This window comes from Rana temporaria, chromosome 4 (assembly GCF_905171775.1).
Source record: "Rana temporaria chromosome 4, aRanTem1.1, whole genome shotgun sequence".
Taxonomy (NCBI): Eukaryota; Metazoa; Chordata; class Amphibia; order Anura; family Ranidae; genus Rana; species Rana temporaria.
Genome location: NC_053492.1, coordinates 21,925,106 through 21,946,405, shown reverse-complemented (window position 1 = coordinate 21,946,405; position 21,300 = coordinate 21,925,106). Strand labels below are relative to the sequence as shown.

Here is a 21,300-nt window from a genome sequence, read left to right as displayed (position 1 = left end):
TTCCACTCCCTACCCACCACCGAGCACCATTCCTTGGTTCTACTCCCTACCCACCCCCGAGCACCATTTCTTGGTTCCACTCCCTACCCACCTTCGAGCACCATTCCTTGGTTCCACTACCTACCCACCTCAGAGCACCATTTCATGGTTCCACTCTTTACCCACCTCTGTGCACCATTCCTTGGTTCTACTCCCTACCCACCCCCGAGCACCATTTCTTGGTTCCACTCCCTACCCACCTTCGAGCACCATTCCTTGGTTCCACTACCTACCCACCTCAGAGCACCATTTCTTGGTTCCACTCTTTACCCACCTCTGTGCACCATTCCTTAGTTCCACTCCCTACCCACCTCTGAGCACAGTCCCTTGGTTCCACTCCCTACCCACCTGAAACCTGATGTCATTATGGTGCATTTTGGGTTGTCAATTAATAGGGGCTGGAGTTAGAAATGCCATTTGCTTCCTGATACCAAAGACATCCTTAATCATCTGGACTGTTTATAAAATGGTTCTAGCCATACCTGGATATTTCCCATGACTCCGGTGGATTCCATTCTGCTGGCCACGTTCACTGTATTCCCCCAAATGTCATAATGTGGCTTGCGAGCTCCGATCACACCAGCCAAGACGCCCCCTTTGTTCAGTCCTGCCATAAGAAAATTTTGATTTATTTTTTGTTAGATCTTTAAATATTTATTCTGTTCACATCCAACAGACCGCACTGCTTCCAAATACTTTCAAGTAGAGCTACAACTGCACCGCCAGTGCTGCCCAGACCTAGGTCTTCTATAGAGTCAAGTTTTATGATTAATGAGAATATAGCCAGTGCAATTTAGCTTCATCACCCACATCAGCTCCCCATACTAAAATGTTGTGTTCGTGAGGAGAGTGTACTGTATGGTGACCTGGGGCTGGTTTCAGAGAAAACCCAGGGGACCCATTATTTGTTAGAACAAAACTAACACCAAATGGGACATTTTATCCACGTTGCCCAGGTCAACGCTGACTCCTAATATTTAAAACAAATGCGCCAGTAGTAATGTATTAGAGCACTACTAGGATATGTCACTGAGGTCAGGGATCTGTGCAGGCCACCCGTGTTCCTCAAACAAATTAAACCATATATTTATGAATCTGGTTTTGTTCACAAGGGCAGCACAGTCATGCTGGAATATAGGATGATGTTGACCAAACTGTTACCACAAGGTTGTAAGAGCACCATGGTCTACAATGTCTTTGCATACTGATCTCCCGCAGCCTCTTATCAGCCACTTTCTGTCCACACAGACTTCAGCGATGGCTGTATGGCAGTTCTGGGGACAAGTTTCCTAATTGGACATCATGCCTAAGTAATGTGCATTTAAATTACCAATTGTAGTCTCCATCGGAAGCCCAGGTGACAGGGTGACATTTGGGAGAGAGGGCTGCAGCATTGTCACCCTATAGCAGGAAGTGCCTGAGCAAGGCGGGATCACCAGATTTGATTTTAATAAAAGCTGCAGATTTTAAAACATTGAAAGGTTGATCCAGGGAATATCTGATTGCCTCTTGGGTGACCAGGAAGGTCCCCCCCCCCCCCCCCCCGCAGGAACAAATTGGATCATGCATTGCTGGGTTTTATTTTTTCAGCAAATTCTTTAAGTATGTAAACAGTAAAAAAGGGAGGACAGACCATATTGGCCCCATAAAGAATGAGGAAGAAAATCTGATTAGAAAGGATGGGGAGATGGCGAAGATATTGAATTTATTCTTCTCTGTCTTCACAAGGGAATAGGGGGGCTTCATTAACCACTTCCGGACCACCGCATGTATATGTACGTTGGCAGAATGGCACGTACAGGCACATTGGCGTACCTGTACGTCCCTGCCTAGACGTGGGTCGGGGGTCCGATCGGAACCCCCCCCCCGCTACATGCGGCGGTCAGAAACCCGCGGGGAGCGATCCGGGATGAGGGCGCGGCTATTCGTTTCTAGCCTCCCCCTCGTGATCGCTCCCCGGAACTGAAGAACGGGGAGAGCCGTATGTAAACACGGCTTCCCCGTGCGTCACTGTGGCGGCTGCATCGATCGAGTGATCCCTTTTATAGGGAGACTCGATCGATGACATCAGACCTACAGCCACACCCCCCTATAGTTGTAAACACACACTAGGTGAACCCTTAACTCCCAAACTGCAACTGTCATTTTCACAATAAACAATGCAATTTAAATGCATTTTTTGCCTTTGAAAATGACAATGGTCCCAAAAATGTGTCAAAATTGTCCGAAGTGTCTGCCATAATGTCGCAGTCACGAAAAAAATCGCTGATCGCCGCCATTAGTAGTAAAAAAAAAAAAAAAACTATCCCCTATTTTGTAAACGCTAGAAATTTTGCGCAAACCAATCAATAAACGCTTATTGCGATTTTTTTTACCAAAAATAGGTAGAAGAATACGTATCGGCCTAAACTGAGGAAATTTTTTTTTTATATATATATATGTTTTTGGGGGATATTTATTATAGCAAAAAGTAAAAAATATTGCATTTTTTTCAAAATTGTCGCTCTATTTTTGTTTATAGCGCAAAAAATAAAAACCGCAGAGGTGATCAAATACCACCAAAAGAAAGCTCTATTTGTGGGGAAAAAAGGACGCCAATTTTGTTTGGGAGCCACGTCGCACGACCGCGCAATTGTCTGTTAAAGCGACGCGGTTTGTAAAAACCCCTTGGGTCATTTAGCAGCATATTGGTCCGGTCCTTAAGTGGTTAACCAAAACTGCAGTGTTTATCCTCATGACACATCACAGGAAGCACCTCCATGGTTAACAGAGGACAGAATTAAAATTAGACTTGGGAAAATTTACATTAATAATCACAGGGACCAGATGGCTTGCACCCGAGGGTACTTAGGGAACTCAGTCAAGTAATCGCGAGACCATTGTTCCTAATTTTTACTGACAGTCTACTGACTGGAATGGTACCAGCCGATTGGAGAAAAGCCAATGTAGCACCAATATTTAAAAAAGGGCCAAAATACATTCCTGGGAATTACAGACCAGTTAGCCTAACATCAATAGTATGTAAGCTATTGGAGGGGATGATAATGCACCATATACAAGATTTTAGTAATGAAAACAGTAACAGTAGTAATCAGCATGGATTCATAAGGAATCATTCTTGCCAAACTAATCTATTAACCTTCTTTGAGGAGGTGAGCTGCCATCTAGATAAAGAGAGGCCTGTTGGCATTGACCATAGGGTGAGTATGTGGATTGAAAACTGGCTACAAGGGTGAGTTTAGAGGGTAGTGATAAATGGGGAGTACTCAGAATGGTCCGGGGTGAGTAGTGGGGTCCCCTAGGGTTCTGAGCTTTTTTTTTTTTTTCATAAACGACCTGGAGGATGGGGTAAACAGTTTTAAACCCTGTATTTGCGGACTATACTAAGCTAAGCAGGGCAATAACTTCTCCGCAGGATGTGGAAACAAAGATCTGAACAAATAATGGGGTGGGCAACTACATGGCAAATGAGGTTTAATGTAGAAAAATGTAAAATAATGCATTTGGGTGACAAAAATTTGAATTCAATCTACTCACTGGGGGGAGAACCTCTGGGAGATTCTAGGATGGAAAAGGACCTGGGGGTCCTAGTAGATGATAGGCTCAGCAATGGCATGCAATGCCAAGCTGCTGCTAACAAAGCAAACAAAATATTGGCATGCATTAAAAAGGGGATTAACTCCAGAGATAAAACGATAATTCTTCTTCTCTACAAGACTCTGGTCCGGCCGCACCTGGAGTATGCTGTCCAGTTCAGGGCACCAGTCCTCAGGAAGGATGTACTGGAAATGGAGGGAGTACAAAAAAGAGCAACAAAGCTAATAAAGGGTCTGGAGGGTATTAGTTATGAAAAAAAGGTTGCGAGCACTGAACTTATTCTCTCTGGATTTCAATTTACAAATACCATACTGGTGACCCCACAATAGGGATAAAACTTTTTTGCGGAAATGAGTTTAACAAGCATTAAAATGCGAAGAAAAGCGGTTTAAACTTAAACTACGTAGAGGGTTCTTTACTGTAAGTGTGGCAAGGATGTGGAATTCCCTTACACAGGCGGTGGTTTAAGCGGGGAGCATTGGTGGTTTAAAAAAACTATTAGATAAGCACCTGAATGACCACAACATATAGGGATATACAATGTAATACTGACATATAATTACACACATAGGTTGGACTTGATGGACTTGTGTCTTTTTTCAACCTCACCTACTATGTAACTGTGGGTATATGATTGTGTATATAGGATTATATATTTTTTTCCCCTTTTATTGGTTGAACTAGATGCACTTGTGTCTTTTTTCAACCAGACTAAATATGAAAATAATAATAATAAAAAAAAAAAAAAAAAAAAGCTTATGAGTATTTTTGGGTGGCCCGTTACCTCTATCTTCTCACTGTCCAGGGTAAAAAGGGAGTCTTAAGAATTTCAATGTCCACACAATGCACTTCTTTTTCTGGGATTTATTTGTAGAACTTTAGTAGAAAAGAAGGATGAGGGGTGGAAGGGTAGGTAGGTTCAGGTGTATAGTCAGAAATAAGGAAACACTCCTGCTTCCAGCAATCATTTCTCGTCGCCACTCTAGCCAGAGTGGGTATTGCTCATCCGGATAGGTCCCTCTCACTGGCATAGCAGCCGGGATGGCACATGGAATAAAGTACAGTCTCTGCCACAGACCTTCCTTTATGAGGAGACACTTTTGGTCCGGAATCCTCTGCCACAGGATTCAGCACCCGGATCTCTCCAGCTTAACTTCTGTAGAACTTCAGATCCGACAGGCGACCACCGCCAGGCCTCTCGGTGTGCTGCACATCCTTCGATGAAGTTTCCAGGCCTTCTCCCAAGGTACCAGCCTCTTGCATGGTCCTCTCCAGGATAGGTCCTCCCCTGGCTTCCTTCATCAAGTGGCTTCCTCCCGCAGGACGGACAGCACACGATCACCTTTGCAAAAGAGCAGGCCCCAGTCTGACTACTGGGCCTACCAGGCAAAGCCGCGACCCTGGACCAATGTGGTCCCGGAGTCAGGATTCAGGACACGCACCTCAGGCCAGGCGGGCCACAAGGCGCAAACAACCCCCACCAATGGTGTCTGTCCCTTAAGTACTTCTCCCCAGCATGCACAGCGGGGCGACCACTCCCACTGATTTGCTGCTGAGGGGGACACCCAATACACCCTGACCTTGCTGCTGCCACCCTTGGCCTGGGGTGGTAATAACACCCCCAGGCGAGCAACGGTGGACACTCCGAGCACAGCCATGGCTGGAACAGAGGCTAAATTGCCCTTAATCACACTAGTCTGAGTCAAATAACAGCTCAGACCCCCACTACATTTACAACAGCACCTGTTCAACAGGAGCAGGGCGCTACACTTATATGACATTTTTAGTGATTGGGCTTATATCTACTTTAAGCTCATGTAAAGACACATCTCCAGGAATAATAACACACACCACTTGACTGAAAGAACCCCAATCAGCATAAATATGGGACCTTGACATAGTGTACCTTGACATACTGGCCCGGATTCACGTAGAAGAGCGCATCTTTGTGCGGGCGTAACGTATCCTATTTACGTTACGCCTCCGCAACTTTGACAGGCAAGTGCAGTATTCACAAACCAAAGTTGCGGCGGCGTATCGTAAATAGGCCGGCGTAAGCCCGCCTAATTCAAATGTAGAAGATGTGGGAGTGTGTTATGTTAATTTTATGTGACCCCACGTAAATGACGCTTTTTACGAACGGCGCATGCACCGTCCGTGAAAGTATCCCAGTGCGCATGCTTCAAATTAACCCACAAGAAGCCAATGCTTTCGACGCGAACGTAAATTACGCACAGCCCTATTCGCGAACGACTTACGCAAACGACGTAATCAACGGGAAATTCGACGCTGGCCCGACGTCCATACTTAACATTGGTACGCCTCATCTACGCCTCATATAGCAGGGGTAACTTTACGCCGGAAAAAGCCTAACGTAAACGTAATGCGATGGCCGGGCGTACGTTCGTGAATTGGCGTATCTAGCTGATTTACATATTTCTAGGCGTAAATCAGCGTACACGCCCCTAGCGGCCAGCGTAAATATGCAGTTAAGATACGACGGCGTAGGACACTTACGCTGGTCGTATCTTATACAAATTCTGGCGTAACTGATTCTTTGAATCAGGCGTCAAGATACGATGCCTCAGACTCAGAGATACAACGGCGTATCTGGAGATACGCCGTCGTATCTCCTACGTGAATCTGGGCCACTGTGTCTTGGCATGGAAGCATGTCATAATCTAAAATGGCCACAAGATGGCAACAGTTCTCAAAAAAAGAAAAAACCCTCTAGAGCAGTGCGTCTTTACCAGGGTGCCTCGCTGTACACAGAATGAGGCAGAATAGGAAATATGTGGTGCACAGAATGAGGAGGTGTGGAATAGAGAATGTACATTGCAGTGTACGGAAAGATGAAGTGTGAAATAAGAAATGTACAAAGCAGCACGGTGTACAGAATAATGAGGTGTGGAAAAGAGAATGTACAGCACAGTGTCAAGTATGCGGTAATGTGGAATAAGGAGTGTACAGGATGAGGCGATGTGGAGTAGGGAATGTACAGTGAGTGAATAAAGTATTTTACCCCCTGCTGATTTTGTACGTTTGCCCACTGACAAGGAAAATCCCTCTATAATTTTAATAGTCGGGTTATTTTAACAGTGAGAGACAGAATAACCACAAAAATATGCAGAAAAACACATTTGAAAAAAGTTATAAATTAATTTGCATTTAAATGAGTGAAATAAATATTTGATCCCCTAAAATTTTGCAAGATTTCTGGCTCCCAGGTGTCTTCTATACAGGTAACAAGCTGAGATTAGGAGCACTCTCTTAAAGGGAGTGCTCCTAATCTCAGCTTGTTACCCGTATAAAAGACACCTGTCCATAAAAGCAACCAATCAGATTCCAATCTCTCCACCATGACCAAGACCAAAGAGCTGTCCAAGGATGTCGGGGACAAGATTGTAGACCTACACAAGGCTGGAATGGGCTACAAGACCATCGCCAAGTAGCTTGGTGAGAGGGTGACAACAGTTGGTGAGATTATTCACAAATAGAAGAAACACAAAATAACTGTCACTCTCCCTCGGTCTGGGGCTCCATACAAGATCTCACCTTGTGGGGTGTCAATGATGATGAGAACGGTGAGGGATCAGCCCAGAACTACACGGGGGAATCTTGTCAATGCTCTCAAGGCAGCTGGGACCATAGTCCCCGAGAAAACCATTGGTAACACACTACGCCGAGAAGGACTGAAATCCTGAAGCACCAGCAAGGCCCCCCTGCTCAAGAAATCACATGTACAGACCGTCTGAAGTTTGCTAATGAACATCTGAATGATTCAGAGGAGAACTGGGTGAAAGTGTTGTGGTCAGATGAGATCAAAATCAAACTCTTTGGCATCAACTCCAAAGACATGCTGGTAGGTTAATCAGATCCTGTCTATAAATTGGCCCTAGTATGTGTATGTGTTTGTATGCGCGTCAGGACCCTATGGGGTAAGACCGTGCTATATCAAGACACCTCTCAACTCAACTCAACTCGCCGTGTTTGGAGGAGGAGGAATGACCCCAAGAACACCATCCCCACCGTCAAACATGACAAGCTTTGGGGGTCAGAGACAGGGGACAGGACAACTTCACTGCATCGAAGGGACGATGGATGGGACCACGTTACCGTCAAATCTTGGGCGAGAACCCCTCAGCCAGGGCATTGAAAACGGGTCGTGGATGGGTATTCCAGCATGACAATGACCCAAAACACACGGCCAAGGCAACAAAGGATTGGCTCAAGAAGAAGCACATTAATGGAGAAGTCAAGCCTGCGCTCATTCGGCTGGGCTTCTCCTATGGGTCACAGGAGTGTTCAAGAAGAAGCACATTAATGGAGAAGTCAAGCCTGAGCTCATTCGGCTGGGCTTCTCCTATGGGTCACAGGAGTGCTCAAGAAGAAGCACATTAATGGAGAAGTCAAGCCTGAGCTCATTCGGCTGGGCTTCTCCTATGGGTCACAGGAGTGCAATATGTTTTGTACTCCTATGACCCGTTTTCAGCAGAGAGCGGTCTGAAGTCCACTCTCTGCGGACGTCACCAAGATCAGTCCAGGCACTGCATCATCCCGACTCTGGAAGTCTGGATCCGCCAGGTGCCTGGACTGATCCCAGTCTCAGCCTCTCAGCGAGCTGCTGAGACGGCTGCTTCGCCCCCTCCACAGCTCAGCGTTCCAGTGAGCGTGGAGGAGCTGCTGATTGACAGTCAGCAGCTCTCCGCTCAGGGGAGCAGTGAGAACCGAGCCATTGGCGGTGTTCAGTGGCTCAGTTCTCAGTGTAGAGGTGCCGGTGGACAGATGCAGCATTGGACCGATGCTGCATCCACCTAGGTAAGTATTAATCAGCAAAAAACAGGATTCCCATACTTTTCCTTTAAGGTTCTGAAAAGGCCTATCCAGTTTCCAGACCTTAATCCCATAGAAAATATGTGGAGGGAGCTGAAAGTTCCAGTTACCAAACGTCCGCTTTAAAACCTTAATGACTTGGAGAGGATCTGCAAAGAGGACAAAATCCCTCCTGAGATGTGGGCAAACCTGGTGGCCAACTACAAGAAACGTCTGACCTCTCTGATTGCCAACAAGGGTTTTGCCACCAAGTACTAAGTCGTGTTTTGCAAAGGGGTCAAATACTTATTTCACTCATTAAAATGCAAATCAATTTGGAACTTTTTTTAAATGCATTTTTCTGGATATTTTTGATGCTATTCTGTCTCTCACTGTTAAAATAAACCGACCATTAAAATAATAGAGGGATCATTTCCTTGTCAGTGGGCAAATGTACAAAATCAGCAGGGGGTCGAATGCTTTTTTCCCCTCACTGTACATCACAGTGTACAGAATAAGGCAGTGTGGAATAGAGAATGTACAGCACAGTGTACATAATGATGAGGTGTGCAATAGGGAATGTACAAAGCAACACAGTGTACAGAGTGATGGGGTGTGCAATAGGGAACGTATAAAGCAACACAGTGTACAGAGAGATGGGGTGTGCAATAGGGAACGTACAAAGCAACACAGTGTACAGAGAGATGGGGCGTCCAGTAGGGAACATACAAAGCAACACAGTGTACAGAGAGATGGGGTGTGCAATAGGGAACGTACAAAGCAACACAGTGCACAGAGAGATGGGGTGTGCAATAGGGGATGTACAATGCAACACAGTGTACAGAGAGATGGGGCGTGTAATAGGGAACATATAAAGAAACCCATTGTACAGAGTGATGGGGTGTGCAATAGGGAACATATAAAGAAACCCATTGTACAGAGTGATGGGGTGTGCAATAGCGGATGTACAATGCGACACAGTGTACAGAGAGATGGGGCGTGCAGTAGGGAACGTATAAAGCAACACAGTGTACAGAGTGATGGGATGTGCAATAGGGAACGTACAAAGCAACACAGTGTACAGAGAGATGGGGTGTGCAATAGGGAACGTACAAAGCAACACAGTGTACAGAGTGATGAGGTGTGCAATAGGGAACGTATAAAGCAACACAGTGTACAGAGTGATGAGGTGTGCAATAGGGAACGTATAAAGCAACACAGTGTACAGAGAGATGGGGCGTGCAGTAGGGAACGTATAAAGCAACACAGTGTACAGAGTGATGGGATGTGCAATGGGGAACGTACAAAGCAACACAGTGTACAGAGAGATGGGGTGTGCAATAGGGAACGTACAAAGCAACACAGTGTACAGAGAGATGGGGCATGCAGTAGGCAATGTATAAAGCAACACAGTGTACAGAGTGATGGGGCATACAATAGGGAACATACAAAGCAACACAGTGTACAGAGAGATGGGGCGTGCAGTAGGGAACGTATAAAGCAACACAGTGTACAGAGTGATGGGATGTGCAATGGGGAACGTACAAAGCAACACAGTGTACAGAGAGATGGGGTGTGCAATAGGGAACGTACAAAGCAACACAGTGTACAGAGAGATGGGGCATGCAGTAGGCAATGTATAAAGCAACACAGTGTACAGAGTGATGGGGCATACAATAGGGAACATACAAAGCAACACAGTGTACAGAGAGATGGGGCGTGCAGTAGGGAACGTACAAAGCAACACAGTGTACAGAGTGATGGGATGTGCAGTAGGGAACGTATAAAGCAACACAGTGTACAGAGTGATGAGGTGTAAAATTGGAACCGTAAAGTTGACTTTGTTTTCTTTTTTTGGGGGGGTTTTGCTGGTATTTGGGCTGGTAATACATGTTGTTTGCTCTGCACAAAGCCCTTCCATACGTACCTTGCTCTGAAAGCTAGTTACAAACATTGGGGCAGTTGCCTTCTCTTTTTTTTTTTTTTTTAAATCAAGAAAGTTTTTATTGCTCACAGAACAAGCAAGAAATCAACAGTATGACATCTCTTACAGGTTACAAACATTACACTTCACATACATCTTTTCATTCGGTACAAGCATGAATACAATCTGCTTTATATTGCGCCCTCTCATCCCACTCCCCCAGTTCTAACGGGTTTAGTTTCCTCCTAGCAATCTCGCCTGGACGAGCTCCATAGGGCTCAGACCTGGTGTAGCTAGCCATGCATCCCATATTTTGTCAAACTTGCCCGCCCTACCCCTATGCTGATATATATATTTTTCCATCACGAGCATCTTGCCCATATGTGTCACCCATAGTTTAAACGTGGGGGGTACCTCCAGCTTCCATTTCAAAAGGATGACCTTTCTGGCCTGGAATAATGCCCTATTAAATACCAGTCTGGTCATCTCCTCCGCCACCGCTCCCTCCAATACTCCTAGCAGGCAATAGACCGGTTCCAGGGGAACGGAAGTCTGGAAGACCGAGTTGAGCGTGTCCAGGACCTCCCTCCAGAACCTATGGAGTTTGGGGCAGCGCCAGAGCAGGTGGATCAAGTCACCCGTTCCTACCCTGCACCTGTTGCACAAGGGGTCGGGGACCCTGCCCATTTTAAAGAGCTTCACCGGGGTGTAGTGGACCCGCAATAGGATGTATAATTGAGATACCTTTTGTGCAACGTTTAGGGAGCACCTGTTTACCACCTGCATCGCCTCCTCCCACATGTCACCTGTCAATGGCCCAACGTCCGCCTCCCACTGATCTGCCACCTTCATGGGGTGTCCTTCCAAGAATGAGTCAAGTAGCATATTGTAGCACTGCGAGATAATGCCCTTTGTTTCTAAGGCTTCCCGCAGGATGCGGAATACCGGAGTGGGGGACTGAGCCCACTCCACCGCACTCCCCTGGGCCCTAATTGCGTGTTGCAGCTGGACGTAGTAAAAAAACATGTTTTGTGGAAGCGCATACCTGGACCTTAAAGTATCAAACGGGAGCAGTGTGCCCCTGTGAAAAATCTGTTTGAGGAGGGCGACACCTCTAAGGCGCCATCTGGGACCCTGATCCAGTTTGGCCAGTTCAGTGAACGTGTTGTTATCCCATATCGGGCTAAATTCAGTAAACCCCGTGACCCCCTGCAGCTGCCTCACCTTATTCCACACCTTCTGGATAAGTACATATGTGGGCATTTTCCTATTGGGCTTCTGAAAGTGCTGAGCCTCCAGACCCTCCGGTATCGACCGGGCCCCAGTGCCAAACATCAGAAGCCTGGCCGAGGAACCCGCCGGGACCGGGGACATGGCCCCAATCAGGTGCTGTAGCTGCGCAGCTAGGTAGTAAATCCATGGGTTAGGAAGTGCCAGTCCCCCTCCCTCCTTGGGGCGTTGCAATTGCTCCAGTTTTATCCTGGGGGCCCTAGTGTGCCATAGCAGTTGTCTAAAGAGCGAGTTTACCACTCTGAAAGTTTTAAGGGTGATAACTATTGGGGAATTGTGGAGCAGGTATAGTAACTGCGGCATCAGGATCATTTTGATGAGATTAGTCTTACCCGCGAGGGACATTTGCAACCTATTCCATATGTGTATTTTGTCTCTAAACCTGGTCAATAGGGGAAAGATATTCAATCTGCTATAGTCAGTCACATTGGGGGACACATGCACCCCCAGGTATTTAAAAGAGGGCACTATCGGGACGGGGGTTGAGGGGCCGTCCTCGGTCATGGGAGGTCCGTCCAGGAACATCAGTGCAGATTTAGTCCAATTTATGGTGAGGCCCGAGAAATGTCCAAACCTCACCACAAGGGACATCACCTGGCTCAGGGAGTCCCCAGCATCTTCCAAAAACAGGAGCATGTCGTCGGCATACAACATGAGCTTCTCATGCATGTCTCCGTAGCGGAAGCCCTTTACTGCTGGGCAATCTCGTACCATAGCCGCCAGGGGCTCAATCGCCAGGGCGAAGAGCAAAGGGGACAGGGGGCAACCCTGCCTGGTCCCCCTGCCCAAAGCGAAGGCAGTAGACATCCGGTCCGACAACCGTATGGCCGCCTGGGGCGCGTCATACAATAGTCTCACCCATTTTAGAAAATTGGGGCCAAAGCCAAACTTGGCCAGTACCGCCCACAGATACCGCCAGCCGACACTGTCGAAAGCCTTATTGGCATCTAGTGACAACAGTGCCCTTTGGCCGACGGAATCCGAGGGGGTCTGCATGTTTAGGTACAAGCGGCGGAGATTGGTGGCGGTGGAGCTGCGAGGCATAAATCCTGCCTGGTCTGGGTGGATTATGGATAGGATGATTTTATTAACCCTCATGGCCAGTACTTTGGCTAGTATTTTTACGTCGCTCTGCAGCAGGGATATGGGCCTGTATGAGCCTGGGTCAAGGGGGTCTTTGCCCGGTTTTAACAAAAGAATGATGTTGGCCCTTGTCATAGATGGAGGGAGCTTCCCCAGTTCAAAAGCAGCGTTGAAAACCTCTAGCAGCTTGGGGAGAATCTCCCCCCCGTATTGTGTGTAGACCTCCATGGGGATGCCATCGTCCCCCGGAGCCTTACAGGTAGGGAAGGAGGCGGCCGCCTCCGTTAGTTCGTCAAGGGTCAGGGGAGCGTCCATCGCAGCGCGTGCTTGTCGGGACAGCACCGGGAGGGTCACATCGTCTATGTACGTCTGTAGCTCACTGTCAGGGTAGTCGTCGCAGGGTTTATACAAATCCATGTAGAAGGTCGCCAACACGGCAACTATCTGCTCTGGATCATTCACTAGCCGCCCCTGAGAGTTGCGAATCGCTCCGATGGCCGGGGACGCCTGCTGGGATCTGGCGATCCTGGCCAGTAGCCTGCCGGTCTTTTCCCCCTCCTCGTAATAAGCTTGTTTGGTGAAAAAGCGTTTTTTTTCCGCGGCGGACGCTCTCAGCCGGTCCAGGGAATCCTGGCCCGACATCCAAGCCTCCCTCGCGGAGTCCGAGGGGTCTGTCACATACTTTAGTTCCAGTCCCTGCACCTGATCCCCTACCTGCTCCAGAAGTGCTGCTGAGTTACGTTTCACTGCTGCAATTTCTGCTATGAATGTGCCCCTAAGACAGGCCTTAAATGCATCCCACACCTCGACTGCGCCACCCACTTGGCCATTTTCCGCAAAGTACTTTCCTATCTGCTGCCCTATTCGCTCATGTGAAGTGAAGAGTTTTAACCAGAATGCGTTCAATTTCCAGGGGGCTCTGGGCAAGGAGGAGGCCGGGCGGGTAACAAGGTGCACTGCCAGGGGCGAGTGGTCTGATACTCCTCGAGGGAGGTATTCCACCTTGGATACCATGTGCATAACCTGGGTAGACCCCACGCAAAGGTCAATGCGTGAAAGCGACCCATGGGTCTTAGAAAAGCAGGAAAATTGTTTGGTCGTCGGGTGTCTGGCTCTCCAAACATCAATCCAGCCCACCTCCGCTAGCAGGCGGCTCAAAATGGTGCCTCTGCCCCCCAGTGGTGGTATGGCTGGCGGATGTCTATCTAGCCTGGGGTCCAGGCATCCATTAAAGTCCCCCATAATCACAACAGGCATATCAGGCTTATCTGCTAAGTATGACAGGAGACATTGTAAAACCTCTCTAGAAAAGGGGGGGGGGAATATATACAAAAGCAAGTATCATTGTCACAGTGTAGAGTTTGCAATACAAAAAAACATATCTCCCTTGGGAGTCTATTACCGAGTCTATTTCCTGGTAGGCCAAGGATTTGTGAACCAAAACACTCACCCCCCGTGAGTAGGAGGTGTGTGTGGAGTGGTATGCCTTGCCCACCCAGGAAAATCCTAGGCACCCAATGGTGTCCTTCGTGAGGTGCGTCTCCTGGAGACCCACCACAGCGGGATGGAACTTCCTCAAGCATGAGCCAATCATAGTACGTTTCAAGGGATCATTGACACCACGGACATTCCATGATACTATGGTTGTGGCTGCCATGTCTGGTGTGGATTAACGGTAGCGCCGCATGGCGGCAGTGTCACAAGTCCTCTTCGAACCCTGGGGTCCAGAAAAAATGATGCACGCCCATTTGTAACAGTCCATGTGCAACGTGGGTGGAGGCAGATAAAGTATAATAAGGGGGGAGGGGAAGCAGCATAAAGTGTAGTGAAGTGAGCAAAAAACAACATAAAAACATAGGTGAGACAACAGTGTCTCTGGGACTCCGTGCCAACCTGGCACCTAACAGTCCCCTTCCGACCTTGAGGTCGTGGTCTAACTTGCGCGACATAAAGGGGGGGCCTCCCCCGCTGCCGCTCTGATTCCAATCTTGGAAGGGGCATTGTACAACAGCTCTGAGCTCACGCTGCCCAAAACACAGCTGGAAAGAAAAATAGCAATGTCCCGCATTTAAAGATAACAATAACAGGTAATTCCCACAACAGGTGTCATACCTAGTCCTCTGAGTGTGGTTTGGTGCTTCAGTCCCCCTCGTCTACTTCCCTCCTCCTGCGCAAATCTTGTTCGTTGCGGTCCAGCCAATCCGCAGCGTCCGCTGCGGATTCAAAGAAGGTGGCCTGTCCTCTGACCGTGACTCTCAATTTAGCTGGGTACAGCATGGCGTATGTTACTGGAATTTTCTGTAGGCGCTTCTTTATATCAGCAAATTTAGCTCTCCTGCGCTGTACTTCTGCAGAGAAATCCGGGTAGAATGAAACCCTTGCTCCATTATAGTGTACAGTCCCCTTCTCCCGCGCCAGCCTGAGCACTATTTCTCTGTCCCTGTAATTGAGGAGCCTGGCTAGCATGGGCCTCGGCGGATTTCCAGGTGGGAGAGGTCTGGGTGGCGTGCGGTGTGCCCTCTCCACCGCAAAAAGTGTAGTAAATGCTTCTGCACCAAACATCTCTTGGAGCCATGACTCCACGAATGCCGTGGGGTCCCGTCCCTCCACCTTCTCCGGGAGCCCAACTATACGGACGTTGTTCCTTCGTAGGCGGTTCTCGATATCATCCGTCTTTGCGTTTGCCTGGCCCGCTTGCTGCAGCGCTGTTCTGGTATCTCTGATGAGGGGGGGCATCTGGTCCTCCACCTCGCTAACTCGCCCCTCCACCGCCGTGGTGCGTTCCCTGATTTTCTGGATGTCATGCCGGATAAATGACACTGTTTCCGTCAGGGCCCCAAATTGCAACTTTAGGCCGTCTACTGATGCAGTCACAGACGTGGTGCAGCGTTGCACTGCCTGCAGGATCTCACTCAGCGTGGGCTGTGGGGCATCGTCTGGCCTCTCAAACAGGTCTGCTAACTGATCTTGGGACACCTCAAGGGGTAGTGTGTCGTCCAGGGCAGAGGCGCCATCTTGCCCCCCGGCCTCATGTAATGGCGTCTGTAGCTGAGGGGAGGGGGAGCAGCTCGGGCCTTGTAGCTTTTGGGCATAATACAGCATGTCTTTGGGCTGCTCCCTCCCCTGCTGTTTTTGGGTCTTAGCCGGCTTACCCGTCTCCTTGTGTGTCTCCCAGCCACGCGTAGCTCTCTGAGGGAGGACAGGGCCGGCGCCATCTTGGAGGGTCAGGGCCGCCACCGCTGCCGCTTCCTTGTCGCCTCTACGGGCCATCTCGAGGATCGGGAAGGACTCCGTGTGGTCACCGCTGCGTAGAGGAAGGTAGGGTGAGTCTGTCAGCTGTTTTTTTGCGGTGCAGGATCGCTGCGGGAAGGATCAATGCAGGGTCAATAGCGGGAGCTCCGTGCCAAGCGTCCGCTCACATGCCTGTCCAGGCCACGCCCCCCTCTTTTTTTTTTTAAGCTAAAGAATACCATGTGATCCAAAAATTCAATGGTGATGTTTTAAATCAGTCAGACCTGACTGGTAGACTGAATGCATTGAGAGGAATGTTGAAGCACAATCACTGTGCAGCACTACTAAGCAGGAAGCAGAACCTTCATTTGTAGCAATCAGTATGGATGCCACGGGTATGAATAGGCCGTAACAACGTTTTTTTTCTAAACATTAACACCCACTGGTAAAATTATTTCTAATGTACCTCTGCTGTGTATATCTAAAACAAATATATTAAGTACTCACCAATCCTCAGCATGAAGTTGTTGAACGACTGGTAATTAATATTCATCAATGTCACCTTCATGGCCAAGGCGAAGTCCGCCAGGTCTGCCAGGTGCTGCCAGCGCTCCTTGTCCGAGATTTCCTCCTTCTGCAAAAGGGAATGAAATGGAGGTGTCATCTTAGAGATCCCAAGTAACACTTCATATTCGGATCGCACACATTCCTGAATGAGCTCTCAAATTTGGGTGCTGCAGCAACAACCAGCTGGATACTGGTTCAAGTCACAACGAAGATATTTGCCAGCATCAAGAAACAACATAAATAGCGTCCAAACGGATAGTTTATTGCATGATCACAACACAAGGAGAGTGCAACGTTATGGAGTCACGCAGGACCCCTTCGTCAGGCATGTGATGACATGCCTGACGAAGGGGTCTTCGTGACTCCGAAACGTTGCACTCTCCTTGTGTTGTGATCATGCAATAAACTATGTGGACGCTATTTATGTCATTCCATGGTGTGCTGGCAAATATCTTCGTTTCATCTTAGAGATCCCTGCACCACATTCCCCCACCGAGTATCACAATCCCAGTCAGGGGGGAAAGAAGTCAAAACAGCCAGGATTAACATACTCCGCCTACTGTGTCCATTGGGTTTGCCAAAGTCAAGGAACTCATGGTAATGGAGAACTTAAATGCCTCTCTCAAAAATACAGACCTCAAAACGACCTGGACCTCCTGGATCTATTTTACTACTACTCCCTCCTACGAGGCTTTTTAAACCCAATTTCATCTGGACAGTGGTGCAGGATGGGTTTCCAGTGTCCAGGGGCAAAGCAAGTATTGAACCCCGTAACCCATGGTGGTAATACATAGAAGGAAAATCTGTGTCCTAACTAAAGTCCCCTGCACACCTGGCTTTCTCATCTACTTGTAGTGGTGCCTCCTGTGGCCCTCTGCCAGCCCTGGAGAGACTGGAAGACGTTGCCTAGCTGGAACCCTCAACCCCTTTTCTCCACTTACACTACACAACAATAAATATACTGGGCCAGATTCAGATAGAATCGCCTATCTTTAGGCGGGCGTAGCATATCTCAGATACACTATGCCGCCGTAACTTAGTGAGGCAGGTCCCGTATTCAGAAAGAACTTGCACCCTAAGTTACGGCGGCGTATTGTAAATGGGCCGGCGTAAGCCCGCGTAATTCAAAGTAGGCTGGTAGTGGGCGTGTTGTATGTAAATGACTCGTGACCCCACGTAACTGACGCTCCTAACGAACGGCGCATGCGCCGTCCGTGAACGTATCCCAGTGCGCATGCTCAAAATCACGTCGCAAATAGTCAATGCTTTCGACGTGAACGTAACTTACTCACAGCCCTATTCGCGTACGACTTACGCAAACGACGTAAACCACGTAAAATTCGACGCTGTTCTGACGTCCATACTTAACATTGGCTACGCCTCATATAGCAGGGGTAACTTTACGCCGACAAAAGCTTTACGTAAACGACGTATATCAATGCGCCAGGCGCACGTTCGCTTCTGAATCGGCGTATCTAGCTCATTCGCATATTCTACGTGTAAATCTACAGAAGCGCCCGTAGCAGCCAGCGTAAATATGCAACTAAGATACGATGGCGTAAGAGACTTACGCCGGTCGTATCTTAGACAAATTCTGGCGTATCTGATTCTTTGAATCAGGCGCTAAGATACGACGCCTCACATTCAGAGTTACGACGGAGTATCTGGAGATACGCCGTCGTAACTCCTTTCTGAATCTGGCCCACTGTATGTATATATCCAACCAAGGAGTCCTTACACCCATAACACCCTCATAGGTACCTGATACTATCTTCTAGCTTTCCTAATCCATTTTTGAATCGTTGTTCTGACCAACACAAGGTGGATGAGTTACCCACCACTGTTTTCCCCCTCTTCATTCATTACTATGGACTGTTTTCCACATTACTTTACCCACTGTTGCATTAAAACTGTTGACTTGGTGTTACTTTTGATATTGTTTGATAATTGATGTAATGCGTGTGTAATGGTTTTAGTTCAAGTATTCTTGAAACCCTTACAATTTAAAGAAAAACGGCTAGGCTTCCTTGGTTCTCTGTAAAGCTGGCCATTACAGATTACGGGGCAGATCCACAAAAGGATTACGCCGGCGTATCTATGGATACGCCGCGTAATTTTAAATTTCCTGCGTCGTATCTTTGTTTTGTATCCACAAAACAAGATACGACGGCATCTGGGATCAATCCGACAGGCGTACGTTTTAGTATGCCGTCGGATCTTCGATGCAATATTTCGGTGGCCGCTAGGTGGCGTTTCCATCGATTTCCGTGTCGAGTATGTAAATTAGCTATTTACGGCGATCCACGAACGTACGTCAAGCCGGCGCATTTTTTTACGTCGTTTTCGTTCGGCTTTTTCCGGCGTATAGTTAAAGCTGTTGTTATGAGGCGTACTCAATGTTAAGTATAACCGTCGTTCCCGCGTACAATTTTGTAATTTTTACGTTGTTTGCGTAAGCCGTTCGCGAATAGAGATTTGCGTAGAATGACGTCACCGTTGTAAGCATTGGCTTCTTCCGGGTTAATTTTCGAGCATGCGCACTGGGATACCCCCCACGGATGGCGCATGCGCAGTTCAAAAAAAATGTTGTTTACGTCGTGTCACAACGTATTTACATAAAACACACCCCCATTACATCCATTTGAATTAGGCGCCATTACGCCGGCAAAGATACACTACGCCGCCGTAACTTACGGCGTGGATTCTTTCAGGATTTGAAAAAAAAAAGTCCGAGACGGAAGCCCTCGGTCTGGTAAAACTAGCATTTGTAACGGTTATAGCACATTCGTCACGCTGTAACGGACTGAAAAGCACGAATCGTCTCTCACCAAACTACTAACACGACTGGTATTGAATTGCCCTTTAATAGTGCCATCGTACGTCTTGTACGTCACCGCGTTCTTGGCATTTGGAATTTCCGACAAAATTTGTGTGACCGTGTGTATGCAAGACAAGTTTGAGCCAACATCCGTCTGAAAAAAAATCCACTGTTTTGTTGTCGGAATTTCCGATCGTCTGTACGCGGCATTATTGTACAATTTATGTACAGTCTCCTTTAGGTTACCTATGTAACATGATCACCTACCTAATCAATCTAGTCAATTTATAGGCAATGAGATAGGCCTTACACTACAAACGTAGTTGGTAGATCTAATGGAGATTTTACACTCAGATCTAACATGCGCAAGCTTTCTGCTCTAGATCAATAGAACATCTTTAGTTTTAACCAACATGGCAAAGAAAATGGGAGCAGGGGGAGATGTTTCAAGGCCACTCTTGGTTTCATCCACCCTCACAACCTATCTTTTCATGTCTACGCTGACGACACCCAGTTCTACATTCCTCTGCCCAGGGATGGGGGGGCACAGATAACTCTGGCCACCTGCCTGGAGGAAATTCAAGCCTGGATGGGGGCCAATTATCTTATGCTCAATGGCTCCAAGACTGAGTGCATTGTTTTATGCAATCAGCCATGGTCGGGCGGTTTCCCTACCTGGCCGGACTCGTTTTCATCGGTCCCAGTGCCAGTCACCCAGGTCAGGGATTTGGGAATCATCTTGGACGAGAGATTGACGCTACGACCACAGGTAAACCAGGTGGTGAGTTCTTGTCACTTCCACTTGAAACTCCTGAGGTCGACTTTTCGCTTCATTGAAGAATCGCATAAGATCTCCATGGTCAATGCCATTATCGGAAGTCGATTAGATTATTGTAATGCTTTGTACCTGAGTTTACCTAATAACATCATGCACAAATTACAGCTTATTCAGAATGCCGCTGCGAGGCTACTCACGGGTGTTGGTCGTCGTGACCACATCACGCCATCGCTGAGAGCCCTGCATTGGCTACCCGTGAAGGAACGGGTTCTGTTTAAGACTGGATGCATGGTGCACAGGGCTACCCATGGCAAGGGGCCAGTGTACCTGCAGGAAAAATTCACCAAGTATGTGCCCAACCGTACCTTAAGGTCGGCTAATTTGGAAACTTTGGTGATTCCTAAATTTCGTAAGAAAAAATGCGGAGGGAGGACGAGTGCGGTCCAGGGAGCACAGTTTTGGAACTCCCTGCCTCTAAAATTAAGGCTTGAGAATGATCTTTTTAAGTTCAGGAAGCTTTTAAAAACTGAGCTTTTCAGTCTAGCCTATGGAATTACATAGGTTTTTATAGTTCTTTGATCTGCTAACTATTTTAAATTTGATCTGTTCCGCTGCCTGTGTGTGTTTTTTTTGGTTGTTGCTGTATTGTTGTTCTCGGCGCATCGAGGCCTACGGGTAACTGACTGCGTTTTGTACTTTTTTTGTACTTTTAAGAATTTTAATAAATAAATAAATAAAATGTGTGAATTTGCGCCCATTCAGCCAGAAGAACATTTGCGAGGTCAGGTACTCATGTTGGATGGGAAGACCTGGCTCACCATTGGCATTCCAATTCATCCCAAAGGTGTGCAGTAAGTCCGCTAATGCTTTAACAACTTCGCTACGTTGTTGACTTTTAGGGTGGGGGTATCTGAATGATGCCTGCGGCTACAGGCATCATTCAGATATTATTATTTTCAGGCAGCGATTCTGTGCACGATAAGAACAATCATAGTGGCATTTCCACCACTTGATCATTCTTACAGGCGACGGGAGGGGAAGTCCCCCCCCCCTCCCGTCGCCATCCAGTGTTTCTCTGGGCTCTCCCGTGCCATCCGGGACCCGGAGAAAGAATCGGCCACCGCCGGATGACGACCATAGAGATTTCCGGTCATCTCTATG

General features: G+C 47.7%; 1 protein-coding gene across 1 annotated transcript in view; it reads right to left on the bottom strand.

Moving 5' to 3' along the window:
* Positions 1 to 21,300, bottom strand: part of ADCY3 (adenylate cyclase 3) — a 218,121-nt gene that overhangs the window by 6,709 nt on the left and 190,112 nt on the right. The window contains exons 19-20 of the mRNA XM_040348113.1: positions 16,484 to 16,610; positions 522 to 646 (exon numbers count right to left, since the gene is read on the bottom strand). Coding sequence (XP_040204047.1) covers positions 522 to 646; positions 16,484 to 16,610 — 252 coding nt within the window. The remainder of the gene's footprint in view (positions 1 to 521; positions 647 to 16,483; positions 16,611 to 21,300) is intronic.